The sequence below is a fragment of the Hyla sarda genome, chromosome 4, assembly GCF_029499605.1.
Source record: "Hyla sarda isolate aHylSar1 chromosome 4, aHylSar1.hap1, whole genome shotgun sequence".
In the NCBI taxonomy this organism is placed as follows: Eukaryota; Metazoa; Chordata; class Amphibia; order Anura; family Hylidae; genus Hyla; species Hyla sarda.
Genome location: NC_079192.1, coordinates 138,195,777 through 138,215,364, shown reverse-complemented (window position 1 = coordinate 138,215,364; position 19,588 = coordinate 138,195,777). Strand labels below are relative to the sequence as shown.

Genomic DNA, 19,588 nt, shown 5'->3' with positions numbered 1-19,588 from the left:
GAATATGTCACGAAAAAACAATCTCGGAATCAGAATGATAAGTAAAAGCATTCCAGAGTTATTAATGTTTAAAGTGACAGTGGTCAGATTTTCAAAAAATGCCCAGGTCATGAAGGTGAAAATGGGCTGGGTCATGAAGGGGTTAAACCCTTAGCGCAGTGTTATAGTATATGTCACCGGAAATGTTCAGCTTGCTTTTGTTAGAATTTAAGTAACGTTATTCATTCACTGTTATTGATCATTTTGTATAATACGCCATTTATCACAGTCTGAAGACATGGCATCATACACATTACACTGCCTTATGGGAATGCTGCGATGCCACTTTATCATCTTACATAGTAATGTCTTTTTTTTCTTAAGGCTCAAGTTGGATTGTTGGTTATACTCCTCATTGCCATTGCCAACTTTTTTATCGGAACTGTTATCGAAACCACAGAAGAGAAGAGAGCAAAAGGATTCTTTAACTATCAAGGTGAAATGGTTGAATGTTCCTGTGTAAAGATGAATATATTGATGTAGCTATGAAAGTATACAGGTTCTTATGACACCGGACTTCAGTCCCCACCACTGAACGGCAGTGCTACTCCTATCAGCTAGTGATCAATGACTACCATAGACATTTCTTACAGCTAGAATTGTCCTTGCAGTTTCATGCCGTATTGCAGACTGTGTGAACTGTGATTAATAGAAACATCAACATAACATTGTGGCTATTTAGATGTTTTAAAGTCTTAAGGGCTTATGGGATCATTGGGCTCAATATAGATTATAACCATAAATACTTTTATGGCAGCAAGTAGATACTAACTGTAGTCTATATAGAACTGGTCATAGACAAAAATACATAGCCGTGAATTCGTACATTTTAACAGATATGACTAAATCCAGTTTATGGGTTACTTAGCTCTCTCTCCTACCTGCAGTCTACTGATCGCTATCTTTATGCGGAGACATTGCAGGTTAATAAACATTAACTCTTTTTATTTTAGCTTCGATATTTGCTGAGAACTTTGGTCCAGACTTCAGGAATGGCGAAGGCTTTTTCTCTGTCTTCGCTATTTTCTTCCCAGCAGCTACAGGAATTCTTGCAGGGGCAAACATCTCAGGAGATTTGGAGGTACATTCTGTAAAATCTGGATATACTTGGTGACCCAAAATTATCCATACATAATGTAGGAAATAGTGAAGCAGCCACTGAGGTTCAAAGGCACAAATCCTTTTTCAGGCCCTATTCCTATAATTCTTTTGGGGCCCACCACAGGTATACATCAGAATACTATTAAAAAAGCTATGCAAACATACATAGGGTGTGCCCATGCCATAGCGTCAAAAGACCAGACCAAGTGCTTATGTTTGGTCTGTTTGATGCCAATTTAAATTTTATTTAAGGGACTAAAAAGCACACTTTTCCATTTGTTGTGTATATTTTCCTATCTCTTAAACGTATACCAGTGTAAAAGCAGTATTAGCAGAGCAGACATAGTACGAGGTAGATTATGTTTGACCTTTTGAAGCCTATGGCTACGTTGGGGATGTGTGAAAGCACTTGAAGCCGATGGTGTAGCATGTAAAATACACAAAAAAATGACATAGAAAACAGCATTCAAAGTAGTATAACGAAGATTTGTTAGCACAAGTTTATCCTGACTGGAAGAGATGCATCTACATATGTTTTTCTTTTACCCAACAGCAAACGTGTAAAGTATGTTCTGTGAATACATTTTTGTGACAGTCTGTTAAAGGGACCATATCCCAAATGTATTAAGACTCTTCCTGTACTTTTAATTATTCACTTTTTTCCTGTCTCTGTATCCATGAAAAGCAATAAATGGACCGCTAAGGTTGAAACACCCAGCCATATGTCGTATTAGAGTGCATCTGTCAGCTCTATGTCATGCTCAGAGCTTGAGTATCAAAGAGGCTGTGCCAAGTGCAGCATGTATGTTTCTCTCTTTCTTCCACCCCTCTCTGCTTGAATTCCAGCACTGAGCCATGCATGTGAATCAGTCAAGGCAGAGAGGGATAGAGGAGGGAGGCATGAATCCTCTGGCCCACACAGCCTTTTTTGAAACTTAAGCACTGAGCATTATATAGAGCTGAGAGATTCACTTTAAGACATATGGACATCATAAAGAAGGTCCAGCTCTGCCCCCAATTCAATGAGCCAAACAGAAATTGTGATTTTTTTTAAAAGTAATCCATCTTTTCTATTTAACAATAACCAACTATCATATAAATTACATATAAATCACAAAATAAAACAAATAATTTTTTTTTTTTTAAATAATAGTTTTATTCAATAAATGTTCCAAAAAGTAACACAAATATAAATATATGGCATTTATGCAACTGTTATTTTTTTTTTTTTATTGCTTTTAGGACTGCTTTCTCTATGTATTAAAAAATATATATATCATAAACACTTAAAGGGGTAATCCAGGAGAAAACCTTTTTTTTTAATCAACTGGCTCCAAAAAGTTAAACAGATTTGTAAATTACTTCTAATAAAAAATCGTAATCCTTCCAATAATTATCAGCTGCTGAAGTTGGTTTGTTCTTTTCTGTCGGGCAACAGTGCTCTGTGCTGACATCTCTGCTTGTCTTGGGAACTGCACAGAGTAGAAGAGGTTTGCTATGGGGATTTGCTTCTACTCTGGACAGTTCCCTAAACAGATGTCATCAAAGAGACACAGAAAAGAACAACTCAACTTCAGCAGCTGATAAGTACTGAAAGGATTAAGATTTTTTAATAGATGTAATTTACAAATCTGTTTAACTTTCTGGAGCCAGTTGATATACATATTAAAAAAAAGTTTTTCCCTGGATAACCCCTTTAAGTTAAAGTTTTCCATAAATTATGACAGAAAGTCCTTCAAAAAATGGAAGTCACAAAAATGTGAAAGGTGGTGAAAACACACAAATTCGTTAAATTTTCTTTAAAAAAAAACAACAAAATCTCCTAAATCAATGTATTTATTTGTCAGGATCCACAAGATGCTATTCCAAAGGGAACCATGCTGGCCATCTTAATCACTACTATTGCTTATTTAGGAGTAGCTATTTGCACAGGTGAGTGACAATATTTATCTGTTATCATATTTAAATGTTCTATCTCAAAAGTTAATCACAGTAATAGGACTTATAATTGTTATTATAAAAACAATAGGGGGGATTTACTATTACTTCTCAAATTCTTTCACATTGCAAACTTAGACAGACAGTTTTCAGATGTACCAGGCAGATATATCAGTGGCTCAGGCTGTTAAATCTTTCTACGCTAAGGCTATGTTCACACGTTGAAATATCCGCAAAGAAAATTTCGGTGCGGACATTCCACCAACAGCGGAGCACCGGCAGAACATGGCGGCACAAGGACTGCTCGGAAATGCACCTTCTCATAGACTGCAATGCAATTCCATGTGAACATTTGATGTAGAGATTCCGCCAGTGCACAGTGCAGCAGAATTCCATTGAAATCTATGGGACTCTGTAGCAGCGGAATGTGTGTACAGAATTCTTCTGCAGAATTCCAAAAGGAAATTCCATTGTGTAAACATAGCCTAAGGGTTCTACTACATTAGGTGACTGTCAGCCTAACAGGCTGAGATAACCTTCTGTAATAGGCCCAGTAATCAGCCTATGAATGAGCAAACACTCATTGCGACACTTTGATGGGTCAAAATCATCAAATCCTCATTTGTCGGCTGCACATCTTCCCATGTAATAGGTGATGTGCCGCCGATAAATGATGGAAAGGCTACACAAGCGACCCAACATGTAACAGGCTCCCTAAATACTTGTTTAAAGTCCATATTGGCTCAAATCTAACTCAACTATTAGCTTATGTTACATCAGAATTGTATGCAACAATTTTGGTGCATTTATGCCTCACCCTTTTCAGCAAAGCCATGCCTCTTTCCCAATCAGCCACATATAGGATAGGAAATACGTTCAGTTCCCTGAAACAGCATTTCTAGTGGTGAGAGTGAAAGTTGACTTTGCTTTTTACACCAAGATACCTGTATTTTTTGGGTTTAACAAAAACCAGAGCATTTCTAGGTGTGAGAGTTATAACCAACTGTCAGTTTCATCGCCACTTGATTGGTTGGTGACAAAAAAAAAAAAATATATATATATCACCTCAAAATATTTTTCATTGTACATGGATTAGCTGGTTCTGGGTCATCTCGGCAGGGGGAAGAGTCTGACGATATGTTGTTGAGTCAGGTGTCAGTGGATTTCTTATCGTGTACAGTTACATTGTAAGTGGCCTCCTAGATGGTCTTCTCCATCTATCTCTGATCATCTCTGTCTTTCTAACACTGGCAGGCATCTTCCAACAACCAAGAATACTTGCTATACAGTATGTTTCTACCATGGATTACTGCATGTCATTGTAACTATGACATTAACTTAGCCTTAAAACCACTTTAAAACTACTTGAATACATTCCTAGGTGACCATAGCAGTGTTATACAAGGCTTTAGAGTTTTTAGGCCGTATAATAGATGTGTTTTAAGGGTTATTGAATTGCAAGTTCAGTTAAAAAGTTTGAAAAGTTCTGTGAGCCCAGTGAGCCAAACTTTTTAAAAGTTCAGTCAACTCTACGTATACATCCTCACGTATATGAAGAAATAGCTGTCATCACACAGTAACACACTTTTTTTTCAAGGTCAATGTGCTGTTGTAAAATAATAAAACCTATTTTAAACACCAATTCTCAATATTTATGAATAGAAATGTTTATTAGAGTTGGGCTTTAAAAGGTTTTTCAGTCTGGAAAAGGTTTAATCAGAAAAAAATAAAAAAAAAAAAAAAATAAAAAAAAAAAAAAAAAAAAAATAAAAAAAAAAAAAAAAAAAAAAAAAAAAAAAATATAAAAAAAAAAAAAAAAAAAAAAAAAAAAAAAAAAAAAAAAAAAAAAATAAAAATAAAAAAAAAAAAATGAAGTCGGCCATTTTGAATCCAACTTTTGTTTTTTTCAATAGGAAGAGGGTCATGTGACACATCACACTTATTGGGAATTTCACAAGAAAAACAATGATGTGCTTGGTTTTAACGTAACTTTATTCTTTCATGAGTTATTTACAAGTTTCTGACCACTTATAAAATGTGTTTAATGTGCTGCCCATTGTTTTGGATTGTCCATGCAACCCTCTTCTCCGACTCTTCACACACTGATAGCAACACCGCAGGAGAAATGCTAGCACAGGCTTCCAGTATCCGTAGTTTCAGGTGCTGCACAAGTCGTATCTTCACAGCATAGACAATTGCCTTCAGATGACCCTAAAGATAAAAGTCTAAGGGGGTCAGATCGAGAGACCTTGGGGGCAATTCAACTGGCCCAAGATGACCAATCCACTTTCCAGGAAACTGTTCATCTAGGAATGCCCGGACCTGACACCCATAATGTGGTTTTGCACCATCTTGCTGGAAAAACTCAGGGAACATGCCAGCTTCAGTGCATAAAGAGGGAAACACATCATCATGCATAAGGGTGCCAAAGGCTGTCCGGGCATGCTGGGAGTTGTAGTTTTGCAACTGCTGGAGGCACCCTGCTTGGGAAACACTGGTCTATGTAGAGGACAGGAGCTTCTTCAGGGTCCTGTACAGTACATGCAATGTCCTAAAAAAGTAACATGGAGTCGCCCTTACCTGGTGTCCAAAGGAGCAGGTAACCCTGGTACAGGTAAAGAGTACAGAACATGTAATACCTCTCTGTACTGTAGGAGTCGCCACCAGACACCAGTCAGTGCATGCACTTCAGTAATACAGGTGTTTTACCAGTGAAATGCCCATTCTGATTGGTCGGTTCTTTCAGACATTGACTTGTTTCACAGATCTGGACTGTCCGTAGCATTGTATGTTGAGTCTGGTTTCAACTTACAATGATCCAGAAAAGACCATTGTATGTTGAAACCATTGTATGTTGAGGCCATTGTAAGTTGAGGAATCACTGTACTTTACTGGTGTTAGCATAGTATAGCATCCTATAGTAGAACTGCAGGAGGTCTCTGGATTGTATCCATAATATAGATGTAAAAAATCTGAGTGCATTACTGCCAACCATGTGGAAGCAATCTATCTCTGCCACAGTGTTGCGCCCTGTTTTCACTTCAATGAAAGGATAAATGAATCATAATTAGCATTATTGAGGCTTTTGTTAAACAGTAGAGACAAGACAATAGTAAAATACAAGATAATATTGACGGTCAGACTAAAACCGAGGAAGCAAATCTCATATAATGTGTGCGGCATAGGAGGAGCACATAAGAGTTCCTAGAAAACATTGAATTGTATTCTTGAAGGAAAACCTGACAAGTGAGCTTTATAAGCATATCTGTCTCCGAACAGACAAGGTATGACATGGATTTATGAACACTAGAATTCTACATTTTACATCTGGTAGGCAGGGATTTAGAACAGCAAATGCAATATATCTTGACTGCATTGGTTCTAAACTGTGTGATAAAACATGATGTGAGCACATTAAGGGCGACTTAATGAGACTATAATACGCTCTCACAAAGTTGTAATGCTAAGAAACAGAAGCCTAGATTTACTATTGAAAATGCACTAAAATTCTGGCACAAGGGGGGGGGGATTTATTAAAACTTGTGCAGAGTAAAAGTGGTGCAGGTGTCCATAGCAACCATTCAGATTGTTTCTTTCATTTTTCAAGACCCTTTTTTAAAAATAGAAGAAGCAATGTGATTGGTTGCTATGGGCAACTGCGCCACTCTTCGTATACACAGGTTTTGATAAATCTCCCCCATGGTCTTTTGGAAAGGGATGCAACACCGTGGCCCATATTTATCGGTGTGTCCAAGACAAAACCTGTTTGATTTGCCCATAGCAACCAATCACAGCTCATATTTCATTTGTCAAATTGCTCTGGTAAAATTAAAGCTGAGCTATGAGTTGGATGATATGAGCAAATCAGACAGGTTTTTGCCTGGGCCTCTGTGTCACAATTGTGCCTTGTTGTGGAAGATTCTGGCACAGTTTCAGGCTGTGATCAAACATGGAATTTTAGGCAGTTTTTTTTTTTTGGGGGGGGGGGGGGGGGAGATCTATTCACAGGACCGCCATGCTGTGTTAAGGGGGTACTCCACTGGAAAACATTTTCTTTTAAATCAACTGGTGCCAGAAAGTTAAATTTGTAAATTACTTCTATTAAAAAATCCCGAACCTTTCAGTACTTATCAGCTGCTATTTACTACAGAGGAAGTTATTTTCTTTTTGAATTTCCTTTCTGTCTGACAACATGCTCTCTGCTGACACCTCTGTCCATTTTAGGAATTTTCCAAAGTAGGAGCAAATCCCCATAGCAAACCTCTTTTGCTCTGGACATAGTCAGAGGTGTCAGCAGAGAGCACTGTGGTCAGACAGAAAGGAAATTCAATTTCCTCTGCAGTATACAACAGCTGACAAGTACTGGAAGGATTGGGATTGTTTAATAGAAGTCATTTACAAATCTGTTTAACTTTCTGGCACCAGTTGATTTAAAAGAAAATGTTTTCCAGTAGAGTACCCCTTTAACAACATCATAGATGCCCAGTGCTGTCATGGAGGTGAACCTCGCAAATCAAGCAAATCCATATTGCTTAAGACTAAATATATATATATATATATATATATATATATATATATATATATATGCTTTGCTTTGCATATTCCTTACCCAGAAAGCCCACGGAGTGCTAATCTTCATATATCTATAAAACAAAAAGCAGAGCTCCTCATAGGACAGTATGTTCTAGACAACGTAGATGTAGGTGAATGCAGGATGCACAATTGTTTCAGTGGTCCTCTCACCTGGCACGGTTGTGTAAATGACACAACTACACAAGCGCATAGAGATAGTGGTGCAGCCTCCCGGTATCGGATCCAGCGGTCAGCAGGCCAATTATTAGCAGGATGTAAATGTAGAAAGAAAACCCGGTTCCACGGCGCGATCCACAGAGTCAGTCATATGATGGTGATAAGTAAATTATATATATTTTTATTTAGCCAGGGTGCAACGCATTTCGGGGCATGGGATCCCCTTCATCAAGCAAATGGGCATATGCCCCGAAACGCGTTGCACCCTGGCTAAATAAAAAAATATATAATTTACTTATCACCATCATATGACTGACTCTGTGGATCGCGCCGTGGAACCGGGTTTTCTATCTACATTTAAATCCCACAGAGTGCTAATGGCCTTTTTAAATCTCCGTTCTACACCGGAAGCAGTGCTCCTCCCTAAGGAGAATATTTACCCCTTTTAGCTAGTCACAGGCCTCTCACCACAGCCAAGCCAGAACACCCTGCTCTGTACTGACGAGGGGCAAATACCCCGAAATAGCTATCTGCAGATGGGTCTTCTTCCCTTCTGGGGAGAATTCAGGCTTGGCATAAATCCCAATCAATTTCTGAGACTTCTAACTGAAGCCAGAGCGGATCTTAGGGCATGCTACCTGAGAAGGTGGTGTGATGAGCTGCTTTGCATATTCCACATATATATATATATTCACGCATCTGCAAAAGTGCATCCATATTTTTAATTTTGAAAGGGGGCACCACATGCTTCACATGACAATTACTCATGTGCATACCTGCAAACATGGACACATTTACTATTGTATCTACAACACTATTTTCTATTGTCCTCTATGAATGACAATAACGTTACATTTGTATTTGAAAAGCAATAAACCTGAGTTTGTTTTACTCTACAGCTGCATCTGTAGTACGTGACGCCACGGGAAACATCAACGATACAATCACTTCTGCCATAAACTGTAACGGATCGGCAGCCTGTGGTCTTGGTTATGATTTCTCCATATGTGAATCCCAAAAATGTAACTATGGGCTGATGAATAACTTTCAAGTGAGTATTGATCATTGGCTTCTGGAGCAGCGGTTCACATTGTATTAGGCATAAAAGATAATGGGGCGTTTTATAGTAAATTTTTGTTATTGCCAATAACTTTCTATTTAGTTTCTCAACGGTCAATATAATTCATAATGGCAAAACAGTGTACATTAATTCCTTCCATAATCAACTCTTCTTCATTCTGATGTTAACTTCTTCCTTGCTAAAATATGAGCACATTACATAAAGAATTTACCTGTACACTGAAAGGGCCACATGACCTACTTCTACAGTATATAGTGAAGACATCCCTGCACTGTGATCTTACTATTATGTGGGTATTCTCAGTTAGTTTAAAAGAAAACTCCAACCATCGGACTGACCATCCAGAGTAAGCAAAAATGTTTATTTTATGCGTTTTTTTTTTAATTATTATGCACATACCTGCCCCTTTAGCTAATTAGCCACACCCACATCATTATAAGGTCAACGATCTAATTCTTTTTGCCCCTATTAACACCCTTTTAGAGGTGAAATTCATTATTTAAAATGATTTAGAAAAAAACGGACACCTTTTTTAATGATTTACGCCATAGAAAAAATAAACCTAAAAAGTGGTCATATTTTTTGAAAATATGTAAGTAGCATGTCACTTATATTTGTGCATGCAAACAATACAGCAGTTTTTTTAATATGCTGTGAGCACAGACAGCTACTTTCCAATAGACTTACATAAAGCACATACATTTTGTAGAAAATGGATGGAAATTTTTAGCAGCTTTATGGACGCATTTCTTATTAAAATACACCTGAATATTCACTGTGTGACTGTAGCCTTAAATGGGCACTGTCAGATACAAAAACTTTTTATATGCTGTACATCTTGGCAAAACATTAACCTTTCTAATATACTTCAAAAGAAAATGTTGATTTCCTTTTTTATAGAAATCATGGCTTATAAAATCATGGCTTTGTCCAAGCTGAAGCACAGGCATGGACAAAGTTCAGTAAGTGAGGGTGGGCTAGCACTCCTCTCTCTGATAGGACAGGAGAGAGCACAGAGGAGTCCTATAAGACAGGAAAAAGCACAGAGGAGTACTATCAGACAGGAGAGAACACAGAGGAGTACTATCAGACAGGAGAGAGCACAGAGGAGTACTATTAGACAGGAGAGAGCACAGAGGAGTACTATCAGACAGGAGAGGGCGCAGAGGAATACTATCAGACAGGAGAGAGCACAGGAGGAGTCCTATCAGACAGGCGAGAGCACAGGAGGAGTCCGGTTAGACAGGGGAGAGCACAGAGAGTCCTATCAGACAGGAGACAGCACAGATGAGTACTATCAGACAGGATAGAGCACAGAGGAGTGCTATCAGACAGGAGAGAGCACAGAGGAGTACTATCAGACAGGAGTGAGTTCAGAGGAGTCCTATCAGACAGGAGAGAGCACAGAGGAGTCCTATCAGACAGGAGAGAGCATAGAGGAGTACTATCAGACAGGAGAGAGCACAGAGGAGTCCTATCAGACTGGAGAGAGCACAGAGGAGTCCTATCAGACAGGAGAGAGCACAGAGGAGTACTATCAGACAGGAGAGATCACAGAGGAATACTATCAGACAGGAGAGAGCACATAGGAGTGCTATCAGACAGGAGAGAGCACAGAGGAGTACTATCAGACAGGAGAGAGCACATAGGAGTGCTATCAGACAGGAGAGAGCACAGAGGAGTACTCTTAAACAGGAGAGAGCACAGAGGAGTGCTATCAGATAGGAGTGAGCACAGAGGAGTACTATCAGACAGGAGAGAGCACAGAGGAGTCCTATCAGACATGATCAAGCACAGAAGAGTACTATCAGACAGGAGAGAGCACAGAGGAGTCCTATCAGACAGGAGAGAGCACAGAGGAGTACTATCAGACAGAAGTGAGCTCAGAGGAGTCCTATCAGACGGGAGAGAGCACAGAGGAGTCCTATCAGACAGGAGAGAGCATAGAGGAGTACTATCAGACAGGAGAGAGCACATAGGAGTCCTATCAGACTGGAGAGAGCACAGAGGAGTCCTATCAGACAGGAGAGAGCACAGAGGAGTACTATCAGACAGGAGTAAGCACAGAGGAGTCCTATCAGACAGGAGAGAGCACAGAGCAGTACTATCAGACAGGAGAGAGAACAGAGGAGTCCTATCAGACAGGAGAGAGCACAGAGGAGTCCTATCAGACAGGAGAGAGCAAAGAGGAGTGCTATCAGACAGGAGAGAGCACAGAGGAGTAATATCAGACAGGAGTGAGCTCAGAGGAGTCCTATCAGACATAAGAGAGCACAGAGGAGTGCTATCAGACAGGAGAGAGCAAAGAGGAGTACTATCAGATAGGAAAGAGCACAGAGGAGTACTATCAGACAGGAGAGAGCACAGAGGAGTACTATCAGACAGGAGAGAGCACAGAGGAGTACTATCAGACAGGAGTGAGCACAGAGGAGTGATATCAGACAGGAGAGAGCACAGAGGAGTACTATCAGACAGGAGAGAGCACAGAGGAGTCCTATCAGACAGGAGAGAGCACAGAGGAGTCCTATCAGACAGGAGAGAGCACAGAGTAGTGCTATCAGACAGGACAGAGCACAGAGGAGTAATATCAGACAGGAGTGAGCTCAGAGGAGTCCTATCAGACAGAAGAGAGCGCAGAGGAGTGCTATCAGACAGGAGAGAGCACAGAGGAGTACTATCAGACAGGAGTAAGCACAGAGGAGTCCTATCAGACTGGAGATAGCACAGAGCAGTACTATCAGACATGCGAGAGCACAGAGGAGTACTATCAGACAGGAGTGAGCACAGAGGAGTGATATCAGACAGGAGAGAGCACAGAGGAGTACTATCAGACAGGAGAGAGCACAGAGGAGTCCTATCAGACAGGAAAGAGCACAGAGGAGTCCTATCAGACAGGAGAGAGCACAGAGGAGTGCTATCAGACAGGACAGAGCACAGAGGAGTAATATCAGACAGGAGTGAGCTCAGAGGAGTCCTATCAGACAGAAGAGAGCGCAGAGGAGTGCTATCAGACAGGAGAGAGCACAGAGGAGTACTATCAGACAGGAGTAAGCACAAAGGAGTCCTATCAGACTGGAGATAGCACAGAGCAGTACTATCAGACATGCGAGAGCACAGAGGAGTACTATCAGACAGGAGTGAGCACAGAGGAGTGATATCAGACAGGAGAGAGCACAGAGGAGTACTATCAGACAGGAGAGAGCACAGAGGAGTCCTATCAGACAGGAAAGAGCACAGAGGAGTCCTATCAGACAGGAGAGAGCACAGAGGAGTGCTATCAGACAGGACAGAGCACAGAGGAGTAATATCAGACAGGAGTGAGCTCAGAGGAGTCCTATCAGACAGAAGAGAGCGCAGAGGAGTGCTATCAGACAGGAGAGAGCACAGAGGAGTACTATCAGATAGGAAAGAGCACAGAGGAGTACTATCAGACAGGAGAGAGCACAGAGGAGTACTATCAGACAGGAGTGAGCACAGAGGAGTCCTATCAGACAGGAGAGAGCACAGAGCAGTACTATCAGACAGGCAAGAGCACAGAGGAGTACTATCAGACAGGAGTGAGCACAGAGGAGTGATATCAGACAGGAGAGAGCACAGAGGAGTGCTATCAGACAGGAGAGAGCACAGAGGAGTCCTATCAGACAGGAGAGAGCACAGAGGAGTCCTATCAGACAGGAGAGAGCACAGAGGAGTGCTATCAGACAGGAGAGAGCACAGAGGAGTACTATCAGACAGGAGTGAGCTCAGAGGAGTCCTATCAGACAGAAGAGAGCACAGAGGAGTGCTATCAGACAGGAGAGAGCACAGAGGAGTACTATCAGATAGGAAAGAGCACAGAGGAGCACTATCAGACAGGAGAGAGCACAGAGGAATGGTAACTGGACTTTGGACTCTGGACAGATGGATCAGCGATCTTACTAATTTTGCCCTGATATGAAATCCAGTTAGGGCTCTTACAGAGTGGCAGTAGATTTTATATCGAGGCATACATAGTTTTTTTTCATGCCAGATTCCATACCAATCACATAGACAACAATCATTGCATGCACTATGGGGTGTTGTTTAGAGCATTGCTTTTAGCAGATATGGAATCTTACAGTGCCTGTACGACTCAGCGTCATTGACCAATACTAAATGCTGTATGATAATACAAATACACATAAGTAGTGAAAGAGTTAACACTTTAATTATGAGGAGAAAAGAGGAGAAAAATGTCAAGTGTAATTGTTCGGTGACCTTTTCAGGTAGAGCCTTTATACTCTGTGTTCCATCCGGGGGTCTTTCCTATTCAGATGTGACGTTTTACCCTGACATAAGCTTGTCACAATATCGCACACAGTTGGCAGTGTTGTCTTTGCTCTTCTTATAGGTGATGAGTATGGTATCAGGATTTGGCCCCCTGATCATTGCTGGAATTTTCTCAGCCACCCTGTCCTCCGCTCTGGCATCACTTGTCAGCGCACCTAAAGTATTTCAGGTACAGAAGATATTTCATTATTTTATCATGTTCTGGATGTTTTTCTATCTGTTACATATCGATAGCAAACAAAAAGCTTTTTTGTGTAGGTGTCAATAATAAATCTGTAGGGATTTAAGAAAATCCTGTTTATACGCCCCCTTTATAGGGTTTGTTTTTTGTATGTCAATTTTCTAAAATTTTGGCACATGCCAAAATTATGTTGCAAAAGCCGATACACTAAACCGTTGGGATGGAAATAGTAAAACTGGGTCACTGTTTTAAACGGAACCATGGCATAAGGGACGTATCCATAAAGCAGTCTCTGTGGCCTCGCTCAGACCTGGTTCAGCTTCATTAACAGGTTTCCCCCTAAGCAATCAGAGGGAGACTGCTTCCTGGATACCTTCTCTGTCTCAGTGATAAGGAAGCATCTACTGACAGACTCCATTTAAGACAGCCTGAGAAGCTCTAAATTTATTAAGAGGCACACAGTACCTAAAGGGGTACTCCGGAGAAAAACTAATGTTTTCAAGTCAGCTGGTGCCAGAAAGTTACAGATTTGGAAATGACTTCTATTAAAAAATATGTAGCCTTCTGTTACTTATTAGGTGCTGTATACTACAGAGGAAGTTGTGTAGGTCTTTTCTGTCTGACCACAGTGCTCTCTGCGGACACCTATGGTTGTGCAGGAATTGTCCAGAGTAGGAGCAAATCCCCATAGCAAAACTCTCCTGCTCTACACAGTTCCTGAGACAGACAGAGGTGTCAGCAGAGAGCATTGTGGCAAGACTGGAAAGAACGTCACAACTTCCTCTCTAGTATACAGCAGCTGATAAGTACTGGAAGAATTAAGATTTTTAGATAGAAGAAATTTACAAATCTGTTTAACCTTCTGGCACCAGTTGATTTGAAAGCGTTTTTTTTTTTTTTCTTTTCTTCAGCAGAATACCCCTTTAATAAATTTGGTGCAGTTCCCTCCCATCATTCCCAATTTAAGATTGGCATATGAAATGATAGTCTTAGGCCCCCTTCACATATATATTGTTCGTCCAGTGGCATTTCCCTCAGGCACTGTAGAAAAAGCATTGGAGGGAAACTGATGATAGAACTGATCATATCATTTGAATGGGACGTTTCCCATTTATCCAACATCTCAAGTTGGATTATTTTGCAGTTCTGTGTCAGCACCTACACTTTGTAACGTTATAAAATTTTAGCCCTGATTTGCTTATTTACATTTCTTGACTCCAAGTATTTGCACTCTTTCATACACCAGATATAATCCTTAAAACACATTATAAATGCATGTGCCAGCTGGGAAACATAAAGAAAAGTACGATTGGAGGTCATTGATGGAATAGATTTCATTTCCTCTATAGGATTTGTACATTATTATTTCATTTCATGCAGTCATTAAAGACAATCTGTCGGTCAGTAATTAGCATCTGCACCGATGCAAGCATTAACAAGTTTCCATGTAGACGCAGAACATTTTGACCTTAATGCCCAGGAAAGGAGCGTTCGGGTGATGGGTTAATAGCATGTAATTTAAGGTCCGAAGCCGGAGAGAGCCACTTGTAGTACAATCAACATCACTAAAGTCCTTTCAAATTACACAAGGTGTTAACAATTTTATACTGTGTCCTCAAAAGGTTCAGTCTCAATGATTATCTGGTTAAATATTATATGGTCGTACCCATAAAATTTAATGCAACCTATGATGGCAGCTTTTTTTGTAATCAGTTCAAGACAGTGAATCATCTCAGTGATGAAGGGTCATATAGTGGCTTGGAACATTTTTTATTGCGAAGAAATAAGTTAAGTGCGCGTGTATTGATTTCCCTACAGGCTCTCTGCAAGGATAACATTTACAAAGCACTTCACTTTTTCGCTAAAGGACATGGAAAAAACAACGAACCAATCAGAGGATATGTTCTTACATTCATCATCGCACTGGCTTTTATCCTGATTGGTTAGTGAATATTGCCTTTAAATCGTCATTTTTGAAGACTCAGGACAAAAATGTCACTCCTTGTCTATAACCCTGTGTTCACACAGGGCAGCTGTGTCGTGTGAACAAGTCTGAAATACGTCTTACGATATAAATTGTTATTCTTGTTTGCTCATAGTGGCATGATTCTTTTGTTTTCATTGTGTTGGAGAAAATACTGGTGCTTTAGGCTGCATTCACATCTCGTTTTTGCAATACGGTTGCCGTTTCCCGTTTCTGTACAAAAAACGTATGTCTCCAAACCGGACCGAAATGTATGCAACCGTATATGCCTCCTCACGTTTTTAAACCGTATATGGTTTGAAAACGGATGTCCGTTTGCATACGTTTTAATACGTTTTCCTTGAAAAAAAACGGATACGGTTTTATGTTTGTCAATATTTTAAAGAAAGTTTTTTTTTATTGAATTTTCCCAAAAAATAAAAAATAGTATTGTGCAAACTGGATGTAACCGTATGCACATACGGTTCAATACGGTTACCATAGAACCCCATTTTAAAATAACCATATACAGGTTGGATATGGTTTTTGACCGGGACACAAAACCGTAGTACGGTTTGGTGTACCGTTAAAAACCGTATAAACCCGTAAATGATGCAAAACCTACACAACCTGATGCTACGGTTGGCATATGGTTTACAATGAAATTTCTAGATATACGGTTCGATACATTTTTTTTTTTTCCAATGAAACCGGATACGGCAACCGTATTGCAAAAACGAGATGTGAATGCAGCCTTACTTTTACAGTTTGATTACTTAAAATGTAGGATATATAACTGTAAGATAAATAAGGTTTGTGTGACATTCATAAGTCCATGAATTTACTCAATGAGTATCACTAAGCTTAGATCCATTTTTTATATAAGGGCATATAAGAAAAAAGAAAATGCCTCATAGGATGACATTGATATGGCAAATAGATAGTTTGTTCTTGGAAAAGAGAGGTGCTTACCTTATAGGGTTGTGTAAGGACATAACACCTGTATAAACCTTATACACCAACTGGTCACTGGGGTTTTGATAGAGTGAGCTGCAGTTATAACAGGTTTCTATGCCAAAACCTCAATCATAGGTGGGCATCAACATAAATATAGCAACAGGAGGAAAATATAAAGGGGGAGATTTATCAAAACCTGTAGCAAAGGGGGAGATTTATCAAAACCTGGGCAAAGTTGCCCAGTTGCCCATAGCAACCAATCAGATTGCTTCTTTCATTCTTAACAAGGACTCTGAAAAATGAAAAAAGTGATCTGATTGGTTGCTATGGGCAACTGGGCAACTTTGCCTCTACACAGGTTTTGATAAATCTCCCCCCAAATAATCCCTGGATACTGCTTTGGACCCTCAAAGGATAGAGTTCTTTATTTTGTCTTAGCACTTAGCAGGTCCGTGAAAATTCAACATTGACATCTTCGGAACTCCATCTTTCAATGGTTCAGGCTCAGTATCTAGATATGTGTGTGTGTGTGTGTGTGTGTGTGTGTATGTCTGTGTGTGTGTTTTCCTCCTGTTGCTATATTTTTCATATAAAGTGATTAAAGGATTGTACCATAGTATTTATGATTCTAATGGGCAGACCAAAAAGTGTTATTAGTAGGAGTATGAAAATTTGGAGACTCACAAATCCAAGAACTAGATAACACTGGTCCCATTTGTGACTTAAGAGGCTGCCGTACATGTGATATCACATCTAATAGGTTTAAGTGGTTATAAAAAGAAATAGAACATGCTCAACTGTCTACTATGCATTCTCATCTAATTCCTCTACAGCTAAGATTAGGAATTAGGGTTCCATTTTTGCTGCCAGAACATGGGATATCTCATTGAAAGATGCAATTTTTTCCTGTTATAAATAATGGCATTGTGGAAAAATAATTCTGCATCCTGTTAAAATCAATGGGGTCTGGTAGGATTTGCCATAATTCTTTTAAATGCAGATAAGCCATAACTTTTGTGGCTTTGCCATAAACAGAGGCCATGACGCCAATGAAGGAACCTAAAGTTATTGAAAATTAGCAATTTCAACCAAAACAATTGTTTGCCAGGTCAAATTTAACCACAACTTATTATTTTGGACAGCCAGTGACAGAATGTCAATATCTGGAAAGAAATCGCCTTGTGAATTAAAATTTTGGTGCTCAGTCGGGCAACACATTGTCAAGTGACATCTTTTAGTAATATTCTGTTCCCAGAAAGTTTGTACATCCTTCGCCCAATATCACTGATCATACACAGTGGGCCAAAAAAGTATTTAGTCAGCCACCAATTGTGCAAGTTCTCCCACTTAAAAAGATGAGAGGCCTGTAATTTTCATCATAGGTATACCTCAACTATGAGAGACATAATGAGAAAAAAAAATACATAAAATCACATTGTCTGATTTTTAAATAATTTATTTGCAAATTATGGTGGAAAATAAGTATTTGGTTATTAACAAAAGTTCATCTCAATACTATATACCCTTTGTTGGCAATGACAGAGGTTAAAAGTCTTCACAAAATTTTTACACACTGTTGCTCGTATTTTGACACATTCCTCCATGCCAATCTCCTATAGAGCAGTGATGTTTTGGGGCTGACTCCCTCCAAAAGTTTTCTATGGGGTTGAGATCTGGAGACTGGCTAGGCCACTCCAGGACCTTGAAATGCTTCTTACGAAGCCACTCCTTCATTGCCTGGATGGTGTATTTGAGATCATTGTCATGCTGAAAGACCCAGCCACATTTCATCTTCAATGCCCTTGCTGAAGGAAGGAGGTTTTCACTCAAAATCTCACAATACATGGCCCCATTCATTTTTTCCTTTACACGGATCAGTTGTCCTGGTCCCTTTGCAGAAAAACAGCCCCAAAGCATGATGTTTCCACCCCCATGCTACACAGTAGGAATGGTGTTCTTTGGATACAACTCAGCATTCTTTCTCCTCCAAACATGACGAGTTGAGTTTTTACCAAAAAGTACTACTACTTTGGTTTCCTCTGACCATATGACATTCTCCCAATACTCTTCTGGATCATCCAAATACTCTCTAGCAAACTTCAGACGGGCCCGAACATGTACTGGCTTAAGCAGGGGGACATGTCTGGCACTGCATGATTTGAGTCCCTGGTGGTGTAGTGTGTTACTGATGGTAGCCTTTGTTACTTTGGTCCAAGCTCTCTGCAGGTCATTCACTAGGTCCACCTGTGTCGTTCTGGGATTTTTGCTCACCGTTCTTGTGATCATTTTGACACCACAGGTGAGATCTTCCGTGGAGCCCCAGATCGAGGGAGATTATCAGTGGTCTTGTATGTCTTCCATTTTCAAATAATGATACAAGAATGATGTCCTCCAACACCAGCAGAGTAAAATAAGTTCTGAGACCAGGATAAAAGCAAGGGATATTCATTTCCCACAATGCAACGCGTTTTGCGGAAATTCCGCTTCTTCAGGCATCAAAGAAGAAGCGGAATTTCTGCGAAAAGCATTGCATTGTGGGAAATATCCTTTGCTTTTATCCTGGTCTCAATGCTTATTTTACTATGCTGGTGTTGGAGGACATCGTTCTTATATCGTTATCTTGTTGGCATGGAGGGGCTGCAGAGACCTACCTATACTATGTGATCATCCATCATTGTACTTGGAAGGAGTACAACCCAATCTGGTAAGGGCAGTTCACACCTTGCATTTTCCTGCCTCGCCTGAAAATATCACATGGAGCGCATCCTGTTGTTTTTTATCTCTACAATTTTCTAATAATTGCTCCCACAGTTGATTTCTTCACACCAGGTGCAGGTCTACAATTTTGTTTCTGGTGTCCTTTGACAGCTCTTTGGTCTTGGCCATAGCGGAGTTTGGAGTGTGACCGTTTGAGGTTGTGGACAGGTGTCTTTTATACTGATAACAAGTTCAAACAAGTGCCATTAATACAGGTAATGAGTGAAGGACAGAGCCAGAAATTACAGGTCTGTAAGAGCCAGAAACCTTGCTTGTTTGTAGGTGACCAACTACTTATTTTCCCCCATCATTTGCAAATAAAATCAGACAATGAGATTTTATGGATTTCTTTTTCTCATTATGTCTCTCATAGTTGAGGTATACCCATGATGAAAATTACAGGACTTTTTAAGTGGGAGAACTTGCACAATTGGTGGCTGACTAAATCCTTTTTTGCCCCTCTGTATGGCCAGTTTAAAGTGAATCTTTCAACATGAAAACACTATCTACATAA

At 39.9% G+C, this 19,588-nt stretch overlaps 1 protein-coding gene across 3 annotated transcripts in view; it reads left to right on the top strand.

Annotated features, from left to right (window-relative positions):
* SLC12A1 (solute carrier family 12 member 1) overlaps positions 1-19,588 on the top strand; it is a 197,411-nt gene that overhangs the window by 72,138 nt on the left and 105,685 nt on the right. For all 3 annotated transcript variants that reach the window (XM_056572280.1, XM_056572281.1, XM_056572282.1), the window contains exons 8-13: positions 364-475; positions 993-1,120; positions 2,988-3,072; positions 8,727-8,878; positions 13,278-13,385; positions 15,216-15,339. In XM_056572280.1, the coding sequence (XP_056428255.1) occupies positions 364-475; positions 993-1,120; positions 2,988-3,072; positions 8,727-8,878; positions 13,278-13,385; positions 15,216-15,339 (709 nt within the window). The remainder of the gene's footprint in view (positions 1-363; positions 476-992; positions 1,121-2,987; positions 3,073-8,726; positions 8,879-13,277; positions 13,386-15,215; positions 15,340-19,588) is intronic.